The sequence below is a fragment of the Nelumbo nucifera genome, chromosome 2 (assembly GCF_055504915.1).
Source record: "Nelumbo nucifera cultivar China Antique chromosome 2, China Antique-T2T, whole genome shotgun sequence".
Taxonomy (NCBI): domain Eukaryota; kingdom Viridiplantae; phylum Streptophyta; class Magnoliopsida; order Proteales; family Nelumbonaceae; genus Nelumbo; species Nelumbo nucifera.
In genome coordinates, this window is record NC_142650.1 from 18,612,275 (window position 1) to 18,635,474 (window position 23,200).

Below are 23,200 nucleotides of genomic sequence, written 5' to 3' on the forward strand. Positions count from 1 at the left end.
CATAATTGTATGAGTCTTAAGCCTATAAATTTTAACCCTTAGATATTTTCTCTTCTTAGAACATACCTATGAGGAAAAAAACTAAAAAGTACTTAGTTATTAAAATTTATGTATTTATGAACATTAACAAGAATTATACTAGTTTCCTAAGAATTAGGGAACACATTTTTAGCTCTATCATTTTTCAACATTTCCTAAAGTTCTTTTTTGTGTGTATATAATTTATAGTAATTTGAGACCTATATTTAGTGTTATTATATATTTTGGGATTTATTTGAGTTTTCCTAAGGTATCCATGTTTACCCATGCATATGCATCTACAATATCAACAGGATGATCATTATGATGCATTGATGCCTAGAGCACACCCATCCAATCTCTAGGTTCTTAAGTCTGACTGAAGGCATGGAGGATCAAAATTTATGGACTAGAATCAAGAATCTTTAGGTTACCCACAAAGGGAATCTCTCAAATGGTGTTCCAGTCCAGAAGCACTTTTTATATGTATAAACGCGTCTAGTCATTCATATGCGCCTATGATTTTTCCATACAGAGGATAATACACAAACGATCCTTTCACAGAACTTCTGGTGTAAGAGTATTTTACGGGCTTTGCACTCTCAGAGCTTTGAATGAAAGATCACTTCTTACAAAATTTCAAGGCCCGAACTAGAATTTGCTAGCGACTCTAGAATTCTTACATATCATACAGTAAATCCACCTGGCTATTTCCACTATAAACGGCAAAAGGAAAAAATAAATAAAAATGAAATTGATACCCGAACAATTAGGACAAAAAAATCTGCGTTGTTTGTGTATGGATGCTTTAGCCTTGTTTCCGGTTGTATTCTCCCATGATTTTCTGGAACTCTTTCTCGCTGGCTGCAATCAGACCTTTAACGGTGTCGAAGGTGGTTAGCCTAATACTGCAAAAAGATAAAGGTTCATGAGTCAACAAACCAGGAGGAAAGCAAGGGCCCTACTGCCTGACAAGGTTCAAAGTATCGACACGTATTGGCCCGTATCGTTCCGGCACCCCTCCAATACGCCCCTACAGTGGGTGTATCAAGGGTCTGACTGATCCAGGGGATGGAGACCTAAACTGCCCCCCCTGAACCGGTTGCAAATATATATATATATATATATATATAAAAGAAGGGTATCGATTCGCCCGATACGCCCATACCGGCATGTCAGGCGTATCGATATTTTGAATCTTGCTGCCTAGTAGTGAAAGTAGAAAATAGACTTATTATAATCCATTATATAGGGGACCATAGAGAGTTACAGACTCCTGAGATGGCATGAATATATGAAGCACGCTGAAATAGTAACTAGTAAGATTGGAAAAATGACCAACTCTAACCTGGCACAGGCATGAATGTTTTACATATGCAAACTGACTTGGTGACTGCAATGAATTATGAGCCTAAAATTTTTTAATAAATAATAATTAGTTTTCTTAAAACCATATAATTATTTTTATTGCTTAACATCTTTCTGGTAAAAAAAGAATGGATTCACATAGTGAACCCCGTATAGTTGAATTAAGGTTTAGGTGATGATGATGAATATCTTTCTGGGTCAATAAATGATGCAAAACTCTGATAAATCTCAACAAGAGCAGGGTATGCCTGGAGACCTTATCTTTTGGATCAGGTGATCAGGAGGTTTAGGAGCCATTACATAATGGCTGAAGTAGCCAAATTGAATTATTTATTGCTTTTTCTTTTAGAAAATTAGTCATTAAGTACGAGCGCTCTAATGGTTGAATGGCATGTCAAACTGGTTGCTATACCCTAAATATTTTAGGGTAAAATACTTAAACATGCCCTTATTTTTCATAAATTGACTTATACATACCCTGAGTTTTTAAAAAAGACTTAAACTAGTTAAATATACCTTACGGACTGACCCCACTGGACTTGAACATACTCTCCATCAATGAAAAGGCATAAATGAATAGAAGGATAAAAAATAAAGATGGTCAACGGATTGGTTCAGTTAACAAAAAAAGAACATGAATGTGATTCTAACTTGGCACAGCAAGCTTGAACCCAACTTGTCTATCTTCGATAATGCAGAGATATTGATATAGCAAATAGGAGAAGCTCGGGTCTGGTTTAGATCCACACCAGTGAGTCCAAGAGTCAAGAATTTCTCCTCTAAATGCGTATGGTGCTCAATAAGCAGTTGGGTTTTGAATTTTTGATGGATGGCAATACGACATCCTGCTTAGACAGAGTGGGCTGTTGCGCTTAGACCCAAATCAGTTGGTAACCCATTGTCACTGACCTGGAATAGATTGATAGTGATAGGGTCCTGCCTTCACCTTCCCCACCCCCATCTCCAAGTCAAAAGTATCATGTCTTGTAATTCCTTTATCCCCTCAACAAACAAACATGTGTTTCGATTCATTAAGGTGAATATACAATAAAAAATTCACAAGGTAAAAGAACCAATCCATTGGCCAGGGTACGTTTTGAAAATTTGAAGGAAAATGAAGGATAAAAGAGTCACAAGGTATATTTAATCCTTTTTGAAAAACTCAGGATATATTTAAGTCGATTTATAAAAACTTAGAGTATGTTTAAGTCTTTTACCCAATACTTTATTATATGACTATTTTATCCACTAAAGACAAAGCAATAAGTCATTCAGTTAAGCAACTTCAGCCATTACTAGATGCCTTCTTAGAAAATATGTCAACTTGACCAAATGGGAATTGGTATACCAAGTTTTCAAAATAAGCAATAATAATATACAAAGAGAATAAGCTGAGTATAACAAAATAGAAACAGAGCAATGGAAACGAACCTGCTATTTGGGAGGTTTTTAAGGGCATTTGGCACAAATCCCCTGTATAATCCAATGAGACCATCACGTGCCACAATACCTGAATCAATACCATTAATTATGAGATAATGTCACTTGATGGCGGAATAAACCATTTCTACTACAGGTCAGAAGTACATAAACAATGAGAAAAGGCACCTTGTGGTACACAAGAATGGGGTTATCAACAATTAAACAATGCCAAGATCCCATCAACATAGTACAACCAGAAAACACTGTAGAAATTTCATTGCCAAATAACATGCATAACCAATAAAGATGTCATTAAGGTGATGTTTGGTACCGTGACTGTTTCTACTTGAAACACTGCCACATCAGCGCCACCTAGCTTGAGTTTAACCATCAATTTTCTGTTTGGTTGGAACTGTTTTGAGTTAAAACAGTCATAAAATGTTTCTACTAGAAACATAAACCAGGGGGTGTTGGGGGAAACATCAATTTAATCTTTTCTCCATCAGCTGTCCGTTTGAAGAAAAAGTTCAATGACTTGCCTCTTAGTTGGTGTCCTACATGGCAGTTTTAGAAATATATTCTGGTGCATTGCACACTAGCAAAGATGGATAAACAACACCGAATAGGCGAATACCTATAAACCCTACCTCCAAAACAAAGATTCTTTTTCGGCTTTGTGCTTCTAGAACCATTAGATCTGTATCTAGATGTTAATCTATGTGTAATAATGAGCCAATCATCAGAAAACATTTATTTTAAAATTTGACCATTGGATGAGAACCAGTACGGTAGGGTGGTGTCACATTGAATATAAACATTTAGGTAGCAAGGCCAATACCAAACCCAATACTGGTCAAGACACTTGTGCAACACCTAGTCAGCATAAGTACCAATGAAACAAGTTTCATTGTCAAAACGCCTAGGAATTTTGGCATGAAATGCCATTGCCTCTCTAAACATTTGAGCCTGAAATGACGATGGTACCAAACACAACCTAAGAAATCAATGGCCCCATATGTTAACAGGAAATAAAAGAGAATAACATATCCTTAACTTCTAAATAATGATTGTTTGGGATTACAGGGAATGCATTGGAGAGAGAAATTCTATTCAGGCTGAGGTCGTGGCATTCCTATTTGGCCCTATGGTCACTGCTCCTGGGAATCCTTTTTTCCTTTAGTATAAGGTACTTATTAGGGGTCATCATTGCTACCCCAGCATGGAGGACCTGTCCTCTCCATCCTGGCCCTATATTTCAGGCCTAGTGTGTGGGCCCATGATCACTCCTAGTAGTCATGAGATTAGACTGTTATTGGGGCACCTGCCCATGTTTTGAGATGGATTCATAGAGATCTGAATGTAATTCTTGATGATCTTGCTAGGTTGGAGATTAATAAATGTATAGCAAATCTTCATTGCTATAAGAGTTTGTATCTGCTGCGTGGCCATACAGCTTGTGATTGACTTATATTTTTTGTTTAATATAGGAGCATATACATCACCATTTTTCTTATATATTTTGTGTTTGTGTGCAAAAAAAAAAAAATCAATGAATTACTTTGAAGAACTAGTACCACAGTCTTACCTGGAAAGGCATCCAGAACTGTCTTGTATGGGGTTCCTTTCATTTGCATTTGCCTCCTTACAGTGTCTAAAGGGTAGCACATTAGCGTGGCAAGAGTTGCTGACACAAGAGCTGTTGCAAGTGATGCTTCTGTCCTCTTCTGATACTTCTCTGGCAGAGCTTTCTTCACCCTACAGTTAAGAAAGAAGGCAATTTTGTAATCAGTTTCATTACACCCCCCTTGGAAAACATAAATATACACGGAAAGAAAGCATATAACCAGAAGAGTAAGCTTACAAATCAAAAATGCAAAAATTCACAGCAATGTAAGGAGCTATTCCAATAAGAGAAGGTCCAAGACCATTATAAAATGAACCAATTCCTTCTTCTCTTAGCATGTTAAGCGCAACCTGAAACAACCCACCAGAGTTTGTTATGCCACTGAAGAAGAATTCTATATTTTACACATCTAACACAATGATTTTTACCTCAGACATGGTTTTGTACCCGGGTTCAACTGCTAACCTTAACCTCAGAACATCTAAAGGATATGTCACCTACAAAGGTTATGAAATCAGAACTTAGAACACACAACATAAGAGAGGGAGAACCAATAAATGCACAAAATTATGAACAAAGTACAAAAATTGCAATATTTTACAGCTAATAAATGGAAGGAATGTAAAGCATATGTCCAGGGGATTGAACCCTAGTAGTCAACTGGTTTCACCAAGGAATTTTCATTCATGATGAGTAAAATATTGATGCCACACATATGACAATTCCAGAGGTACAAAAACAACAAAGGAAAATCAACTAGAATTAGTAAAGCAAGTTCAAGGTGCTTACAAGGGTGGAAGTCATGCCAGCACAAGCCCCTGCTGCAAGTCTTCCAAGAACAGAAAGCTCTCCATTCTCTCCTTTAAAAATTTTCTATAACCCCCAAAACAGAAAATAGATCACAATTCTTGAACAAAACTGACTATGATTTTTTTTGTCAAAAAAAGGACTATGAATCCATGATATAACATATAAAGTTTCAGTAAAGAATGTTCAGAAGGTTACCTTATAAGTTTCGTATGCAAAAAGCTGGACAGCACTGTAAGGTATTATGCGGATCACCTGGTATTAACCAATAGAAATGCTCAAAATCAAAAATGGAAACTTAATCCTGCCTTTAAGCTATAGGATGATGCAAATTACCTGAGGAAGGTTGCCTTTCCAGTACCCTTTAATTCCCTCCTCCTTTCCAATCAGTGCAAGGGCCTGGAGTTAACATTCGATATGACACCATGGTTCAACATGAAGTTAACAGATAGGATGAAGTCATGAAACATTCAAATAATCCCCAACAGACCATCACAACTAGTATAAGGAAGTTTAATGAATTCATTAATTCTTGTGAGTTATGAGAGTTTCCTTTACTACAAGCTCTTCACTTGGTCCAACTTCCAAGAGAACCCGACTTGCTCTAAGCTTGACAGATTTCTATTCAATGAGGGTTGGGAAAAGCCATTGGAGAGGTTTGGTGGCAAAGGCTTTACCTAGGGTTACCTCTGACCACTGCCCTATAGAAGTCAGACAAGAACCTTTTGGAACCGGACCTAAGCTTTTCAGGTTTGAGAATATGTGATTTAACACATCCGGATTTTGTGAAAAAGATTGAGGAATGATGGAGTGAAGAGTTGAGGGGGGTGAAATGGAAAGGGGCTAGATTCCATAAGAAATTAAAGAGGTTGAGAGCTAAAATAAAAGAGTGGAACAGGGACCATTTTGGCAGGGTGGAGGAAGCATACTCTATTGAATCAGATTGAGAATTTTGATGCCAAAGAATCCTAGAGGACAATGAGTTTGCAAGCTAGAGAACTGAGATGGAAGTTGAAAAAGGATCTAGAGGAAGTTCTTCTGAGGGAGGAGATATTGTAGAGGCAAAAATCTAGGCACAAATGGATCAAGGAAGGGGATGGGAATACTAAGTTCTTCCATGCCATGGCTAAAGGGAGAAGAAGGAAAAATCCGATAGTAAAACTAGAGGTGGATGTTGATCTAACTTCTCAGGAGGAGATTTCTAGTGGTTGTCTCACTTCAAATCAATCTTCCAACGACCTTTAGAGAATAGAGTAAGAGTGGAAGAGGAGGCTAGAAAGAAGGATTGAGGAATAGGAAATTAGACAAGTCGTCTTCTTAATGGATAGAGCTAGGGCACCGGGACCAAATGGGTTTACAATGGCATTTTATCAGGATTGATGGGATATAATAAAAGAAGGCTTAGTTGGGGTTATCAGAGTGTTTGAGGATAAACATGTTGTGAGCCCTGGAATCAATGCCACTTTCCTAGCTCTAGTTCCTAAAAAGACCGATGCCAAACATCCCAAAGATTTTAGGCCAATTAGTCTGGTGACGAGCATGTATAAGATCTTGACGAAAGTGCTTTCTAGGAGAATCAAAGTAGTCTTCTCTCATTAGCCAAGCACAAGGAGCCTTTGTATAGGACAGCCAAATTATAGATCAGATCCTCATTGGTAATGAAAGTGTGGAGGAGATGAGGAGATCTGGTATGCAAGGCTTTGTATGCAAACTAGACTTGGAAAAGGCCTATGACGTAGTGCATTGGAGTTTTTTTATTGGAGGTGTAAGGCATAGTTTTGGGAACAAATGGTGTAATTGGATAAATGATTGCCCAAAGTCCTATTACTACTTAGTCTTAGTCAATGGGGCGGCGAAGAACTTCTTTCCAGCCATCAAAGGCCTAAGACAAGGTGACCCACTCTCTCCATTCCTCTTTACTCTTGTTGCTGATGTGTTAAGTAGATTGATTTCTAAAGCAGATGAGGAGGACCTAATAAGAGGTTGGAGATTAGGGAGGAGAGACATTCCAGTTATCCACCTTCAGTTTGTTAATGGTATTGCTATCTTCTGTGAAGGGAATGAGTTAAGTAAGGTGGACAACATTAAAAGTTTAATAAGAGACTTCGAGCAATCTTCCAATTTGAGGATAAACTTGGATAAAAGCTGTGTGGCTGGAATAAATTTGGAGGTCTGGGAGGTAGAATCCATTGCAGGGTGCTTAGGTTGTGCCATCTCTCCTTGGCCTTTGAATTACTTAGGTCTTTCCTTAGGAGCTAATCCTAAAGAAAGCAGTTTCTGGTCCCCTATTGTGGAGAAATTTGGTAAATATTTGGCAGCCTAGAAAAAGAACTACATCTCCATAGGGGGAAGGGTGACTTTGATTAGGGCCACACTTGCTAACCTTCCTACTTCCTGTCTGTCTTTAAGGTCCCCCCAAGGGAGGCTAAGAAACTAGAGAAGATCATGAAGGATTTCCTATGGGAATTAGGGGAGGTGAAGAAGGATCACATAATTAGATGAGAGATAGTGACCAAATCTAAGGAAGAAAGGGACCTGGGGATAGGAAACTTAGTGCAAAAGAATGAAGCCCTCCTAGGTGGTGTCATGTATTCATGGATACTCAAGAAATGGTTGGGATGCCGAGATATCTTGTCCAGCTACCCTCACAACACCTTGGAAAGCCATACATGGTATTCTACCTTGCTTCCTTAGGTTTGTCAGGTATGATGCTTGTTCTGGTAATTCTATTCAGTTCTGGGAGGATATTTGGGTGGGCAACCAACCCCTCAAGGATCGGTTCCCTTCCTTATACTCCCTTTCCCTTTACAAAAATGAGCCAATTTCAAAGTGTCTCTTGGAACCGTTGCTTCCCTTATCCTTAAACTAGGACTTTGGGTTTTGAAGGGGTCTAAGGAACGGTGAGTTTACTTGTGTTACTGAGTTGCTTCATTTACTTGAATCAGTTTGTTTGGACCCCACAAAACCTGATGAAAGAGTCTGGACTCCCTTACCCAAAGGTACCTTTATTTGCACTTCTTTTCTAAAATCTCTACGGTTCAGCTTAAACCCCTGAGAAGTTTGGGCAAGACCTATTCCCCCCAAAATTGTTGTTTTCTGCTAGGAAGTTTACTATGGGAAAATCAATACTTTGGAAAACTTGCAGAAAAAGAGACATCTTCTTTGTCTTTCCCTGAATTGGTGTTCCCTCTGTAAGGCCCAAAGTGAGGACTGCTTCCATTTACTGATATCTTATTCTCTTGCTGCAGAGCTATGGAATTGGAACTTTAGTTTATTTGGTTGTAGGTAGATCCAGCCATCTGATGTAAGCTTGCTATTTAATCCTTCTATTTTTGGGTGGCATACAAGGAGAGGTAAAATCATGTGGAAATGTCTTAGGGCAGCTACCTTATGGACTGTTTGGGAGGAAAGGAATGCTAGAATATTCCTAGAAAAGGAAAGAAGCTTGGCTGAGTTGAAGGACTGTGTTTTGACAAAAGCAATCCATTGGTTGAAAACTTTGGATGTGTTTGCTGATTTTTCTTTTGATGACCTATGGAGGAATTGGCCAGCAGTAGCTAATACCTCTACTAAGAAGAATAAAAGAGTTATAGAATGGAACCTCCCCCGGAAGGTGTCATCAAACTAAACTTTGATGGGAGCAACCAAGGTAACCCCAGGCCTTCAGGTGTAGGGGGTGTGCTGAGGGATAAGGAAAGCAACATTGTGTCCTTGTTCTCAGGGCCAGTGGGAGTGGGAGATTCTACAAGGGCAGAACTACTAGCAGCTGTACAAGGTATCCAGATCGCCAACCAGCTTGGGTTGGAACATTTGCTATTTGAAGGGGATTCTCAGGTGGTAATAGGCTGGCTCTCAAACCCGGATGCTGTCCTTTGGGGATACAAAGACCTCCTCAAAAAAGTGAAGTGGCTAACTAGTAATATGAGAGTGGATGTTAAATGGGTGCACAGGTCAGAAAATACTATGGCTGATTCTCGGGCCAAACTTGGGGTTTCTAGGGAAGATTTTTTTTTTTTTGTGCTACCTTGTAACTTGTTTTAGTGTGTTGGGAAGCTGTTCTTAACTAGTATGGAGAGGTCGCATCTTGTGCCTCTCCTTGGGGATCTTGTACTTTCTTATTTTTTGTGATTAATAAAATTTATCATTTATCAAAAAAAAAGTCAAGAAACATGCATTAATAAAGATAGAAGACATCATAGTGAGAACTTAACTGTCATATGTCCATAGAATTATGTCAAATAACAGAAACTCTAGATCATTCAAAAGATAGGCTTAATATTCTCTCACCCCCCATATCCTTCAATAAAAAAAAGCCACTTAAAAAAGGGGACAAGAAGAAAAAGAGAGACCAAAACAGATATCTTCAGCATGCAGTATCTGAAGTATGGGTAATAGCTAAAGTCGCATGTAGTAGCATAGCTGTATTTAAAAGTATAAAGGTCCTCTTCTATTAATGTTTGTTGAAACTTGGATTTGTAATTATTCCCTGAGAATGTTTGGGGAATATGCATACCATTCAATATCCAGTATATAGCTGCTCAAATGCTCAATATATTTGTAATTATTCCCTGAGACTGTTTTGGCATATCATGGATCTTTCTGAACAACATTTTGGACCTTCCTACTAGTTGGGTGTGGGATCATGGACAAAAGAAGAATGGTTCTCTAGACTAACACATTTTTCTGTGCTTTTATGGGATATTTGGGTGGAAAAGAAAATAATTGTTTGAAAGACAATGATGTCCCCATTCAAGATATTCCCTGAAAAGTTTTATATCAACAGCCCTCCACAATGTCTACATCAGTTCTGTCCAGATAAATTAATGGCAGTGATAATTCTCCCAAGGTAGAGTTGGGTGTTTAGTTCCTATATTATCCCTTTAGGTGCACCAAGTGATTGAGACTGCTCACCTTGTGAAGATGAAGTTTGATGGGGTCTTTCTTGGAAATGTGGGTCATTTTTTATTGGTCAATCTAGAGACTAGGGAAATTGAGTTTGCTTTCTCAGGCCTTGGTGAAGTTGATTCTAATCAACTCAAGATTCTTGATCTTCACAAAGACCTCAATCCTCCAAAGATCTTACCAATAAGCATAGTTTCACTAAAAGGAACTCTAAGAATGCACAAGTATCTAAGGTGAAGAAAGATGATTTTTGTGATAATTGGTGAGAAATTAAGCAGAAGAGCAAGAAATAAATGATAAAAATTAAAAATAATAGAAAAAAATGAGAGAGAGAGAGAGAGAGACTTGGTTACAACCAGAATTCACTAAACTAAACTATTATCATCAATCAACTCTTAAATTTTCAATTATAATGACTATTTATAGACTAGCAACAAGAATGGGATCTCCCTTTAAAGACTCCAGATCCAACTTGAAAGTGACCAGAAATGACTACCAATTGCATTAGGACCAAAGCAAACTCATGTATAACTCATACATAAACTCTAACACGGACTTGAACTCTTAAAATAAGTCCAAATATCTTTACGAAAACTAAACAAACCATAAAAAACTTAAAAAAAAAAAAAAACTAAAAAATAGAAAGACTAAAGCCCATCAGAAAATAACACCTTCAATACTAAAACGCCTATAACCTCCCAAAACACATTTGATACACAAGATCTTTGTCTCCTTCAAAAGTAATTGAAATGTCTATCTAATAACATAAAGACCAAGTCAAATGGATACATTTTGACCCCTTAGACTTAAGAGTGCAATAAAAGTAGCACTATTGCAACCTCAACTTTTTCAAAAATATAATAACTTTTTATATACAACTCTTTAAACTAATTTGACCCTTTAAGATGATTGATCCTGTTCCTACAACACCAACAAATTACAAAATAACTCCTAAAAAACTTAATATGGAAAAAGTTTGAATCACTCAAGAATTATGAAATTGCCCCTGATGCAATAATCTGAAGTAAAAAACCTTAATTTCTTCTTCTATCTTCTCTTTCACTTTTTTCCATGTTTGCATCAGCCTCACAAGTGCTTCTTGGAACATGGATACTCCCAATTCCTTCCATCCACCACATCATAAAGAACTGTAGCTGATGGGTGCATGTTTGCTCCATATATCTAAGCATTTAAGTAAATGGCTGCTCATCCTCTTCACAGAATGTACACAGTGAAAACTCCGTTTTAAAAAAAGCTATATGAAAAGCAAAGAATGGCCAAAGAGATTGCTTGCTATACAAATCTGAGCGAAATGTTGATAGCTTACTAGAAATTTACACAATGAATAGATTCTAAGATATGTGACATCATTAAGGATTAAAAAACCAATGGTAATGGGAAGCTGTAAGTTCACCTCAATGAAACCTACTCCCTTCTTCAAACTCTCTTGCCCAGCCCGTAAACCATGAGTCTGCAAAAAAACAAAAAAAATGATACATGTAAAGCAATTAGCTGCATTTCCAAAACCAAACCAACAAATACCTTTTTGATAATAAAAATATTGCTTCAAAAACAATAGAAAGAATACTGAATTCCACTATTTCTGTTTTAGGACATCCCTCCCTATCTTGCAGAAAAGAGTATATTACGAAGACAACTCTCCTTGAGGGAAAAATATATCAAGAAAGTAATTACAAAATGCACCAATTATTTTGAAACTTAATAAACCAAAACAGAATAAAAATGAACCAATGAAAACTACCCCACAAATCCATCATTTCCAGCAAACCCACTGACAAGAAAAAACAAAATGTGAAGCAGTAAATCATGGTTTCATACTTTCCGAACAAAGAAAATTCAAATTTGACTGAGAGCGCTACAGTTAAGCAAGCTATTGGAAGGAACCACACTAATTAAAAAGAAACACTAATTCAAAATCAGAAGCAAACCTAATTTTTATTTGCACGCAAGAAAAGAAAAGGAGAAGAGATGGGTTCTGAGGTACAGCTCGGGTAAACGCTAAATTGTATGACAGAGGACGAGAGAGAATTCCAACATATTTTAACTGAACAAAAGCGATATGAAGTTTAGATTACCCCAAGAAACAAAACAATTCAAACAATCCAACTTGCAAAATCCAGCATTATTTTCAAAATCAGAAGGAAACCCATTTCCAGAAGCTTGCAAAAGGAAGTTAAGGAAAATGTTGAATTGGACAGCAAAAGGATAAGGAATTATGGAAGCATTGGATTGAAGACCTGCATGAGCAGCTTAGCTCGGTCAAGAGGGGCCGTGACGGTCTTGGCCGCAGCACCGGCTATTGCTCCCGCGACGAAGAGTGCTGCGTCTTTCGGCACGAAAGCCAGCAACGCCAATGGGTGCTTCAAGAGTTGCTCAGCCGTCGGAGAAAACACTTTTTTCTCGCTCTTCTCCACCAATGAAACACAAGCAAAAGCACCGCCACCTCCCCACCTCTTCCTCCATTGTGCATGCTCTGTTTCTTCACTGAAACACCTCCTAGACCTTTCAAGACCAGGAATCTTTCGCCAGACCAACTTGCCCTCCTCCCTCATCTTCTCAACAGAACTTCAAAACACGAAATGTTGGTTCTCGTCTGTGTTCCAACGAGAAAGGAAGGAGAAGATAAGGCAACGAGGTTGTTGCAGAGAGAGGGAAACAGGAGAGAGAATTATTTTTTGTTTTGTTTCTATTGAGTATTGGCAACCTTCTTTTTGCTTTTTAACTAATTAATTAATTATCATGTTTTTTATGTGTTTTGATCTCGCGAAGCTTTAATGGAGGATTAATGGAGCTTCGTGGTTTTTTTTATTGTTGGTAATAAGAGCTTCGTTACTTTGACCAGAAAAGAAATCAAAAAAAGGAGCTTAGTTGGTTAGCCTAGCCTGAGCCTCAGATCTTCTAAAGCCACGCGAGGCCTTACACATTGGGCCTTGTAGTTGGGTCCTCATGGGCTTCTGGGCTTGGCCTTACTATTCCTCTATGCCAATACACCAACATGGGTTGTGGTGAAGCCCTAACACTTCTGCCGTTCTTCATCAATTCACCACTTAGCTCCTGATCATCAACTAAAAAGAATTTACATCTGCGCCCCACAAACGCCCCATAGCATATCCCAACCGTGGATTGGGAACATCTTCCACTGGCAACTTCGGGAGATGTTCCCATTGCATGCTGAGATGTGTATGTGGGGCGTTTCTGGGGCGCAGATGTGATCTCCAACAAAAATGATGAGAGCACTGAACTTGTTGGTAGTTCAAATGTCAAATTTGACTTTCAGGTAGAAACAGCAATTCTGTAGCTTGTTGGTAGCATGAGGTTTGGATCCTCTAAAGCCACGTGGCTATGCAAGGAATTACACGTTGGGGTAGGGATGTGCTACCAACGAAATGCTCCCTTGTCATTCATGTCAAGATGTTCCCGATCTATGGTTTTAATGGCTGGTTGGAACACTGTTGGGACCATCTGTTGGTAGCTGATCCAAACTTTACACATTGGGCTTGATGGGCTTGGCCTTACTTGGCTATGTCAGTACAAGAACATGGGCTGTGGTGAAGCCCTAGCACCTGTGCTGTTCTACGTGACTAGTGACTACGTCAATCGACCACTTAGCTCCTTGATCATCAAGCTTGTGTTTGGGGTGCTGTTTCTGTGTGAAATATTTTGGATTGATTAATGCAAATCGATGAAAAAACACGTTGTCACATCACATATGAGAGTCACGACTTTTATGTAGAAACAGCAATTTGTAGTTTCATTGGTAGCTTGACTCCCATGTCTCTGACTTAAAAAATTGGTTGGGGTGACAATATTAACCCTAACCCTAACCCATTTGACCCACCCATTTAAGATGAGGGTTATTATGGGTTGAGTCATCCATTTGGATCAGGAGAAGAGGGTTAGGGTAGGTTGGGTTGAGGGTACCCATTGGGATGTAAAATCAATTGGGTTGAGGGAAGGGTCAAAATTGTAAGGGACAAGGGTCAAGCTTGGTGGAGTCTCGACTGTGTTGTGCTTTGTACTGCCAAATCGCCAGGTTGAGGGGAGAAAGTTAGGTCGCCATTCTCATCAAAACCGCCCATGATTTTCTCCCTTCTCCCTTCTTTCTTTCTCTCTCCCTCTCTTTGTTTCTTCTTCTTCAAAAGGTTGGGCTCGCATAGCAGATCTCTCTCTGCTTTTCCGCCATGAGAGAGTTTGAGTTCGCAAAACAGATCTCTTTCTGCTCTTTCCACCATGGCAGAGGTTGCATTCAATCTCAGATTCGCACTAGATCTCTTTCTGTTCAAACCCAGATATGTGTTCATTGTCTTCCTCTATTGAACATAGGGTGAAGTTGAAAACATAGATCCACTACCGGAGAAGATCACGCTAGATTTGGTTCAAACCCAGATTTGTGTTCATTGTATTCCTCGGTGAAGACAGATCTGGGTTCACATGTAAAGAAGATGGAATCAGATTTTTTTTTTATTTTCTCATATTTTTCTACGTTTTTTGAAATTTTCTATTAATTCAAAAAATTGATGGAAACTTCTATGAAAAAAAAATTCTACATTTTTATGTTTTATTTTCTTGCATTGTAAAATTCAGAAAAAAAAATCTATCAATTTTTGTAATTTTCATACATTTTTTATATTTGGTTTCTTGTACTTTTGTTATTTATTTGCATTTTTTACTTTATTATAATTTTTTTGTTTATTTTGCAATTTTTATATTTTTCCAATTTTTTATGTTTCTTGTAACTTTTTTATTTTCTTTGCATTTTATCATTTTTCTAAATGTTTCATAATTTCTGTTGCTTTTATTGCATCTTATACATTTTCCTGATTTTTTTTGTAATTTTTTGTTTTTTCTATATTTTTTATAATTTCTTCAGTTTTTATGTAATTTCTATTTTTCATGTTTTATATTTTTCTAAATTTCTGCATTTTGTATTTTTTTGCAATTTTCTGTTTTTATGTGAAATGATGCTTTCATTTAAATTTTTTATTTTTTATATAATTTTCTATGTTCTATATTCATTTTCAGTGTTTTTGTGGATTTTATTTTTATTTAAAAAATATTTTTTGAACTTTTTATCATTTTTATTTTCTCTTAATTGATATTAAATAGAAAAGAAATTAAAAAAAAAGTCACAATTTGGGTTTGGGTGGGTCATATAGGTGGTCAAATCATGGGTCATATATGGGATGAATTGTGACCCATTAACATCAATAAATATGAATGAAAAATGGGTTGAAGGGTCAATATGAATGGATTGATATTCAACTTAACCCAATTTACCCATTTGCCACTTCTAAACATTGGGCCATGGAATAGAGCTGAAGTCTTCTGTACGAAGTAGTTTAGTGCCCAGTTGGGAAGGCTTTTAATGTTGCACATTTTTTTGACTTTTGTGAGGTGAGAAGCATCCAGAATGCCTATAAACAGTGGTTGGAGAGCCCAAATTGATTATTTTTCAGCTGGTTACATGATATTTCATTGAAGCTTTTTTGGGAGAGCTGAAGCACAACGGTATCCAACCATTTAAAGCTGTTTGAAATTTTGAATAACTTATCGAAGCACTTCAAAGCAATGAACCAGCTTAGCTGAACCTTCAGCTCAGCCCTCCTCAAATGGGCAGCAGCTCAGCTAAAGCAATTCAACCAAAAGCCAATATATATACTCAATAAAAAATTAATATGGTAGTGTTTGGTGGAGCACTACCCAAATTTTAAAAGAAAAGGGTAGTTGGTTTTGTGGGTCTCCTTTTTGCGTACATCTTGATTCCCACGACCCATTAAATACTAAATGCTTATACGAATGGTTGTGGGCCTAATAAAAAGAGGGTTGAAAATTTGAATTTGGATTTGGTGCTCACAAATTTGTGTTTACACTGTTTTCACAGCCCTTTTCAACTGTACATTGGGAATATAGGAATATCTCGCCATAAATAAAAAAATATTAAGTATGGAGTTATTCCTAATACACAGTTAAAAAGGACTGTGTGGTTGACTGGTTATACAATTGAAAGAGTCAATCGGTTTATTGGTTCAGTTACCCATCAGTTTGGTTTGTCAATTTGTTGGTTTTTTATTTTTACAATATATATTATAAATATATACATAAAATATGATATTTTAAATAATAAATAATATATCATATATTATAAATATATATATTTATTAATTTATAATATATAAAAAATATATATGATGTAATCGTTTCTGGTCATGTATCATTTTTTTTGTGATATATCAATTTATTTGGCTAAGTGCCTCGTCATTTGACCTGCTCCTAGGAGAGGATGGTGGAGTTCCCTGGTGGTGAACTGCCTAGTGGTGAGTTACTTGGTGACGAACTCCCTAGTGGTGAGCTACCTGGTGACGAGCTCCCTGGTGGTGAGTTACCTGGTGACGAGCTACTTGGTGACGAGCTCCCTAGTGGTGAGCTGCCTAGTGACGAGCTCCCTGATGGCTAACTACCTAGGGGAGAGCTATGCCGAGCTCCCTGATGGCGAACTGCCCAGGGGAGAGCTATGCTGAGCTCCCTGGTGGTGAGCTACCTTGGTGGACTCGTCATTTGACCTGCTCCTAGGCGGCCTGTAACTCAAAGGATGGTGGAGCTCCCTGGTGTAGCGCAACCCAACTGCCCTCTGCATGAGGTGATCTCCTCTCCTTTGTAGGCGGCGAGAGCTGAGGGATCTGCGAGAACTCCATCTTTTCCTCCTCTTTGTAGGCGGCGGGAGCTGAGGAACCTGCGAGAACTGAACCAGGGGGCCAGGGGTATTTACCCGACGGGGACTCTCCGATGCCTAAGTTAGCACTCTGATTGTCGAGAGCTTGAAGATGATATTAGAGGAATGAGAGAGTTAGAGAGTAGGGATTACCTCCATTTTTTCCTTCTCCCCCTTGCCTTTGGGGGTTGGAGTCCTTATATAGCGGTGTCCTGTCAAACCAGGCGTGACCGCCTCTGTCAAGTCAGGCATAACCGCCTCTGTCTCTCTGCCGCAGTCGTCGCTATCAGAGCTGAGGCGACGGGTGCAGGCGACTGTTGCAGAGTACAGCTCTGCCAGGCAAGGCGCCGCTTGGCGAGAGACGTGGGCGCAGGTCTCCAGATCTGTCAGGTACGATTGTTAGGCAGGAGATCTTCTTGCGATACGCCAAACTGCTCTTCTGTACCGAGCTACCCTACAAGTGGCGAGCTGCCCGGGGGAGCTATGCCGAGCTCCTTGGGCTATGTCGAGCTTCTTGTGGCGAGCTCTGCCGAGTTACCTGGCTCCTTGGTGGCGAGCTCCTTGGAGAGCTGCCTAGCTCCTTGGCGAGCTCCTTGGTGAGCTACCGAGCTCATGGGGTATGCATGTCGAGTTTATCAGTGGGCGTCTTATGGGTTGCCAGGGCGGCCAGGTCAGGTTGTGTGCCAGGCTGATCCAGGTCGGCTAGGTCGGCCAGGTCGGATCATGTGCTAGGCTGATCCAAGTCGGCTAGGTCGGTCAGGTCGGATCATGTGCCAGGCTGATCCAGGTCGGCCAGGTTGCGCAGGCCGCGCGTAGGCCGCGCCAGGCAGTGCGCAGGCCGTGCGCCAGGTAGTGCGCAGGCGGCGCGCCAGGTAGCGCGCAGGCCATGTGCAGGCCGCGCCAGGCTAAGCCAGGCCGGCTAGGCCGGTGCCCAGGTGGGACACCAACTTGGTAAGTTGTTGCCTAGGTGTCACCTAGTTGTCACGAGGTGCCACATGTCACAATTTCATTGGAGGGCCAAATCTGCCCTCATCAATATATATAATATATATAAAAATATATGTATATCGGTCGATTCAGTTTACCGCCAGTTTTCTATATTGATTAACTGAAACCGATCGGTACCTTCAATTTTTTAAAAACATCAAACTCAAACGGAACTGACCAATTCAATTAACCAATTTTTCAGTTTGGTTTCAGTCGATTTGATTTTTCGGTTTTTTTTTTTCCACACCCCTCGTGGAGTCATGGGCGTTATACCACTACTACTACTTTTGGGTTTTTTGTGTTAAAAGCTCTTACATGTCGGGGACCTAGACTCTTCCAATTGTAGAATCACTGCACCTGGTTTAACATGGAATGATGCTTACAATAGTGAGTGTCCCCGACTCCTGAGGTATGTCTTCCAGGAGAACCCTCAGATGGTTAGGTTAGTACATTGGTAGGCAAGAGATCACCGGACCGAGCACAAGAGGCTTCGTCGACAACGAAAGCAAAGGAGCAAGATGGAAGCAACAAGAGGGTATACTGTGTATATCTTTCTCTGAAGAAATCTTACCACGCCATGCTCATCAAGGAGTTCTAATCCTATTAGGAGATGATTATTGGTTGGGCCCGACCATGTCGGTGACTTTATCAAAATATGGGTGCACTAAAGTTGTTCGGATGAACCAGTTGATCGAGTCAATTGGCTAGGACGAAACGGGTCATTGATGATCTTTTTGAGCATTCTATCTAAAAACACATGGTTGCTTAAGATTGGAATACATGGATGGACCACATCACTATCTATGAAGCTCTTCCGATTAAGCTCAATCTCTCGAATTGGGGCATTTCTTGCTCCCTTTATGGGGACGCTGATGAGAGTATTGAGCATTTGTTTCTACACTCAAGTTACACTAGGAATGGCAACAAGACAGGTTTGAAGTAAGGATTATATTCTCCGTCCCTAACCCCGATTTTAAAATAAATCTCTATCCCCAAACTCAATGGAAGCCCAAGTCCCCAAAATTTTTTAATTAATAATATTTTTTGAAAACTAATTTATAATATATTTTGATATATAATATAAATAATATTATATCTCCAACTCCATCAGGTCTGAGAGATTAAATACCCTGTGGGAGTGGGGAAAATTGTCATCCTATTAAAACACTTAACACATTTGGCTTGGCTTGGTTCTAAATGTGCATATTGACCGATGGCGCAGTGTAAGTGTTGCTTTGGTTTATATGGTGGGCCTGCAACAAACTTATCTTTTAGAAAGTAATCATTTTGATCCAATTATAAGTGCCCAAGCCTAATACTCATGCTATTATGTTTTTCGGATGATAGGTTAATTTCTGATTGCCTAAACTCTTACACATGAATTTGCTTTTCTAATCACCTGTCTTATGATCTTATCTTAATTGTTTATGTGCGTTTGGAGTACGTTTTCAAAGTACGGGGTTGGTGGAAGAAGCGGAGTTAATGTTTGGTTTAAAGGAAAAGATAGGGAAAGGAAAACAAAGATAAGAAAACCTGTATTATATCGTCTTCTCCGGCCGCATTTCTAATCCTTTCTTTACCTTTTCTTTCAAACCAAACATAGCTTAAGGGTGTCTTCAACATGGGATCAGAATACTTGAAGTTAATTTGTCTGAATTCACTTATCATTATAAATTCATTGAAGACTCGGTCTGCACTTTCTCAATTCTGCTCTTCTCTGGCACTTGTATCTCAGCTTGGTTGCCAAATGTTTTAGAGTTTGTATCTTTTGAGTTCCTTTGATATGATATCTTTGATTACCAAAAAAACTTCCTTAGCCTATATGGATTTCATATTCCATATGGATAAATTTTGATGCTTTTGTTATTGAGCTGACGTCAGGAGAGAGTTTAGTGGACTGGGATCATAATGAGTACCCTTTTGAAGCTGAAGCTTGCGCTTGTTTCCATGGATATGATTTGCTAAGGAACTCTTTGTTGGACCTTTCGGTTCAGCTTGAAAGGAGTATAAATATAAATGTGTAGAGTGCAAAACCTTATTTTTTATATTATTTTGTATATATTTACACTATACATTTTTGTATTTGTATTTTTTTCAAATGGAGGGTTTGTTCATTTGCTCTAATTACATTAAGAGGTATATTGGTATTGGTGAACTTTTCTTTCTTCTGAACTTTGAATGCAGAGAATGTTGTTCTGAATTCTGAAAATTATCAAATATCTATTTTGACCCCATATATTAGAGTTTTTGTTTGTCTTTTTAAGAGTATCATTGAAAAATAGAAAGTTGTATGATTGCACTTTAAGAGATAAGAGATAAGAGGAAACAAACAACCATTTTTCTCTTAAAGTTAATAGATTCATCTTAAAAGATAAGAGTTAAGAGGAAACAAACAAGCCCTGAGCCTTCATTCTTGAACACAATGCACTTAGCATTACTAGCCTCATGTTGGTGGGTTTTACTGAACCACCATAGTGGTTCATACACTTGGGAGACAATGAACATGCCAATGTTTTGTACACTTGGGTGACGATGCACCAAAGAGAGGTTAAAAATAATAGTGAGCTTAGGAGGAAGCCTTGTTTTACAGAGCCCATTTAATAAATGGACCTATGACCTATCTAACAACCCAGCAATACAAACACAATCAGGAGATCGGATTAGTTGAACACAATGGTTGTTTAACATGCTGTGGGACCAATTTATACAGTCAAGAAATCAATAGGGATGGCAATTTCATAGGAATTTTTGGGTATCCGACCCGTCCTGACCATAATAGGACTTGTTTATCAAAACCCTATAGGGTTTGAGATGGGTTTAGGATTTTAGATTAAAACCCTATAGGGTTTGGGACAGATTTGGGTTTTGACTTTAGGGTATCCAATACCCAATACCCGGGATGCATAAATATGAACCTATTATATTATATATCATGCAAAAATTTATAAATTTTAAATACTAAGATAATTATTCTATTATTAATATTTTATTTATATAAATTTCTTAGGATTAAAATCATCATTTGATGCAACTTTGGATTTGATAGATTGTTTATTTCATTTAGTTATAAAATTATAATTTTAAATATTATTTCTTTTAATTTTTAGTTAGAATTGTTAATCATATATGTATTGATGGTTTTTTATGAACACAAAAATTAATAAAATCTATTTTATTCCATTAAATAATACAAAAGGTGAGATGGCTTAGTGGCTTAAAGTAGTTCTAAGAGATTTGGCGCTATCATTTTTGGGTTTGTCACACTATAAGCATTATTAAGAAGCTTTTTTTTAGTAGAAAACGTTTGATCAAGGGGTTTAACGGGTGGGACGAGTTTAACGGGTTTAAGACAGGACGGGTTTAAAAAATTGAAAAGAAAAATTAGACAAATTTGGAACAAGTTTGAAATCAATGATACATAGACAGATTCAAGAATAGGTACAACAATTTGCACGAATACCCTACCTGTTACCATTCCTAGAAATCAGGCCATATATTTCATGACTCGCTTAGAACGTTATAATTGATCCCACAGTCCACACTACAGCCATCACATTCACCTAATCCAAATTACAGTCACATGTACATTCATTCACATACTCCAAGGGAGATCCCTATCAAATTGATATCTTTCTAAGAAACGAGATGAGATAAGTTGATATGAATTACGATAGCTGATGGGTGTCGGCCTCATTAATTTTTGTGAATAATGGGGACTCATTAACTGAATTGGTCCAACTATGAAAATCCATGTGAATGTGCATGTTCAACACATGTATTGAGTGTTCAGGTTTATTTATGACAGAAGAGAGATAGAGAGAAAGAGAAAGATATTTTTTTTTATCGAAGTGTGTTGTATCATGAATTTTTTTCCTTGATTCATAATAAATTGTAGTTTTGCGACGTGGGTCCTTTAATTTTCTTTTTCCCTCATAAAAGAAAATAGAGTTAAAATAGCTAAATAGAGAAGACTTTTAAAAAAGATTAAGAATTAATTATTTAAAATACCTTTATAGTTTAGTAAATGAACAAAAACTTATCTTAATATTTGAAAATTTACTTAAAGTACCTTTAAGTTCTTTGACAATAAAGGGTAAAGTACCTTTAACTTTACTCTCCATTATTCTTCACATTTTCAAAATAAACTTAACTATTAAAATTTTCAAGAACCTAAAAGAGTCTAAAGCTCAGTTTGAAAGAAATACAAATGCAAATTTGTAGAGTATAAAATCTTGTATTTTGTATTACTTTGTATATATTTTGTATTGTTTTGTAGGAAAGAAGACACCATCAATCACAAGTAGTTCATCACCCGAAACATGTAGGAGGGTTTTGCACAAAATGGCTCCTTCTTTCTTTAGTATTTTTTCTGATAATCCGCTCAAGTTGCAGAGGGTTTTAGAAAATGGTTCATAGAAGCAACTGCTGAAATAACTCAGAACTCTGGCTTCTCTCTTTATAATCCTGCTCCCGAACTTCATTTGATGTAGATTGCTCCAATGCTCCATGCTTTTCACATCATAAGCGGCTATTTTATCATTTCCGGAGCTTGTATCCTGGCCAGATTTGGTATCTAGAAGAGATGCAGTGCAAAGAAATGGTGAAAGCAGTGGATCAGGTGTAGAATCAGATACATTAACCCTTCCACTTGTTGAACCAACTCCAAGAAAAGAGCTTAGGCCCCGTTTGGTTCACATGAATAGGGGTTTAGAAGTGGAATCGGAATGGGCTAATCCGATTCCAGCTGTTTGGTTGAGCAGAATCAGAATCGGAATCCCATCCCATTCCTTTTGGAATGACATTCCCTCATGCCTCTCCCTTGGGAATGAAAATATCATTCCTGTTGATTTCAATTCCTATTCTCATTCCTGCCTGAACCAAACAGACTATGGGAATAAGCCATTCCGGTTCCGAATACCAAAACAAAAGTTAATTATATACATACTACAAATATACTCTAATATAACAATCCCGAGAAACATGATACTAAAAAAAAAAAAACTAATAACCAATCAACCCCTATCATAAAAGTGGCAACCAATCAGGTGATAATACTAGTTTAGATTGGGTCAAGGAGGATTTGGGCTCGGGTTATCCAAGGCTACAACCCAAACCTAAACCAAGTTAAAGTCCAGAGCATTTTGCCTGAGGACCAGCTTGGCACCCAAAAAAATTCATTGGAATGCTGGGAATTCAAGTTTAATCCATTTAATGTAATTTGTTGAGATCTGGATTTAATATGCAGTAAATATCAATAAATGCACCATGGCAGTTGGCCAATGGCATTTAGCACTGTTTGGCATCGATGTTGTTGCTCCAGAAAACAATGACACATCAGCGCC

General features: G+C 38.1%; 1 protein-coding gene across 1 annotated transcript; it reads right to left on the reverse strand.

The window, feature by feature from the left end:
* Window positions 1–476: 476 nt before the first annotated feature.
* LOC104595021 (thylakoid ADP,ATP carrier protein, chloroplastic) lies at window positions 477–12,903 on the reverse strand. Its single transcript, XM_010255566.2, has 10 exons — window positions 12,400–12,903; window positions 11,556–11,612; window positions 5,576–5,638; window positions 5,438–5,494; window positions 5,222–5,305; window positions 4,861–4,929; window positions 4,670–4,782; window positions 4,394–4,563; window positions 2,818–2,896; window positions 477–926 (listed from the first exon to the last, which is right to left on the reverse strand). The coding sequence occupies exons 1-10, from the start codon at window positions 12,712–12,714 to the stop codon at window positions 827–829; spliced, it is 1,107 nt and encodes a 368-aa protein (XP_010253868.1). The 5' UTR covers window positions 12,715–12,903; the 3' UTR covers window positions 477–826.
* Window positions 12,904–23,200: the final 10,297 nt, after the last annotated feature.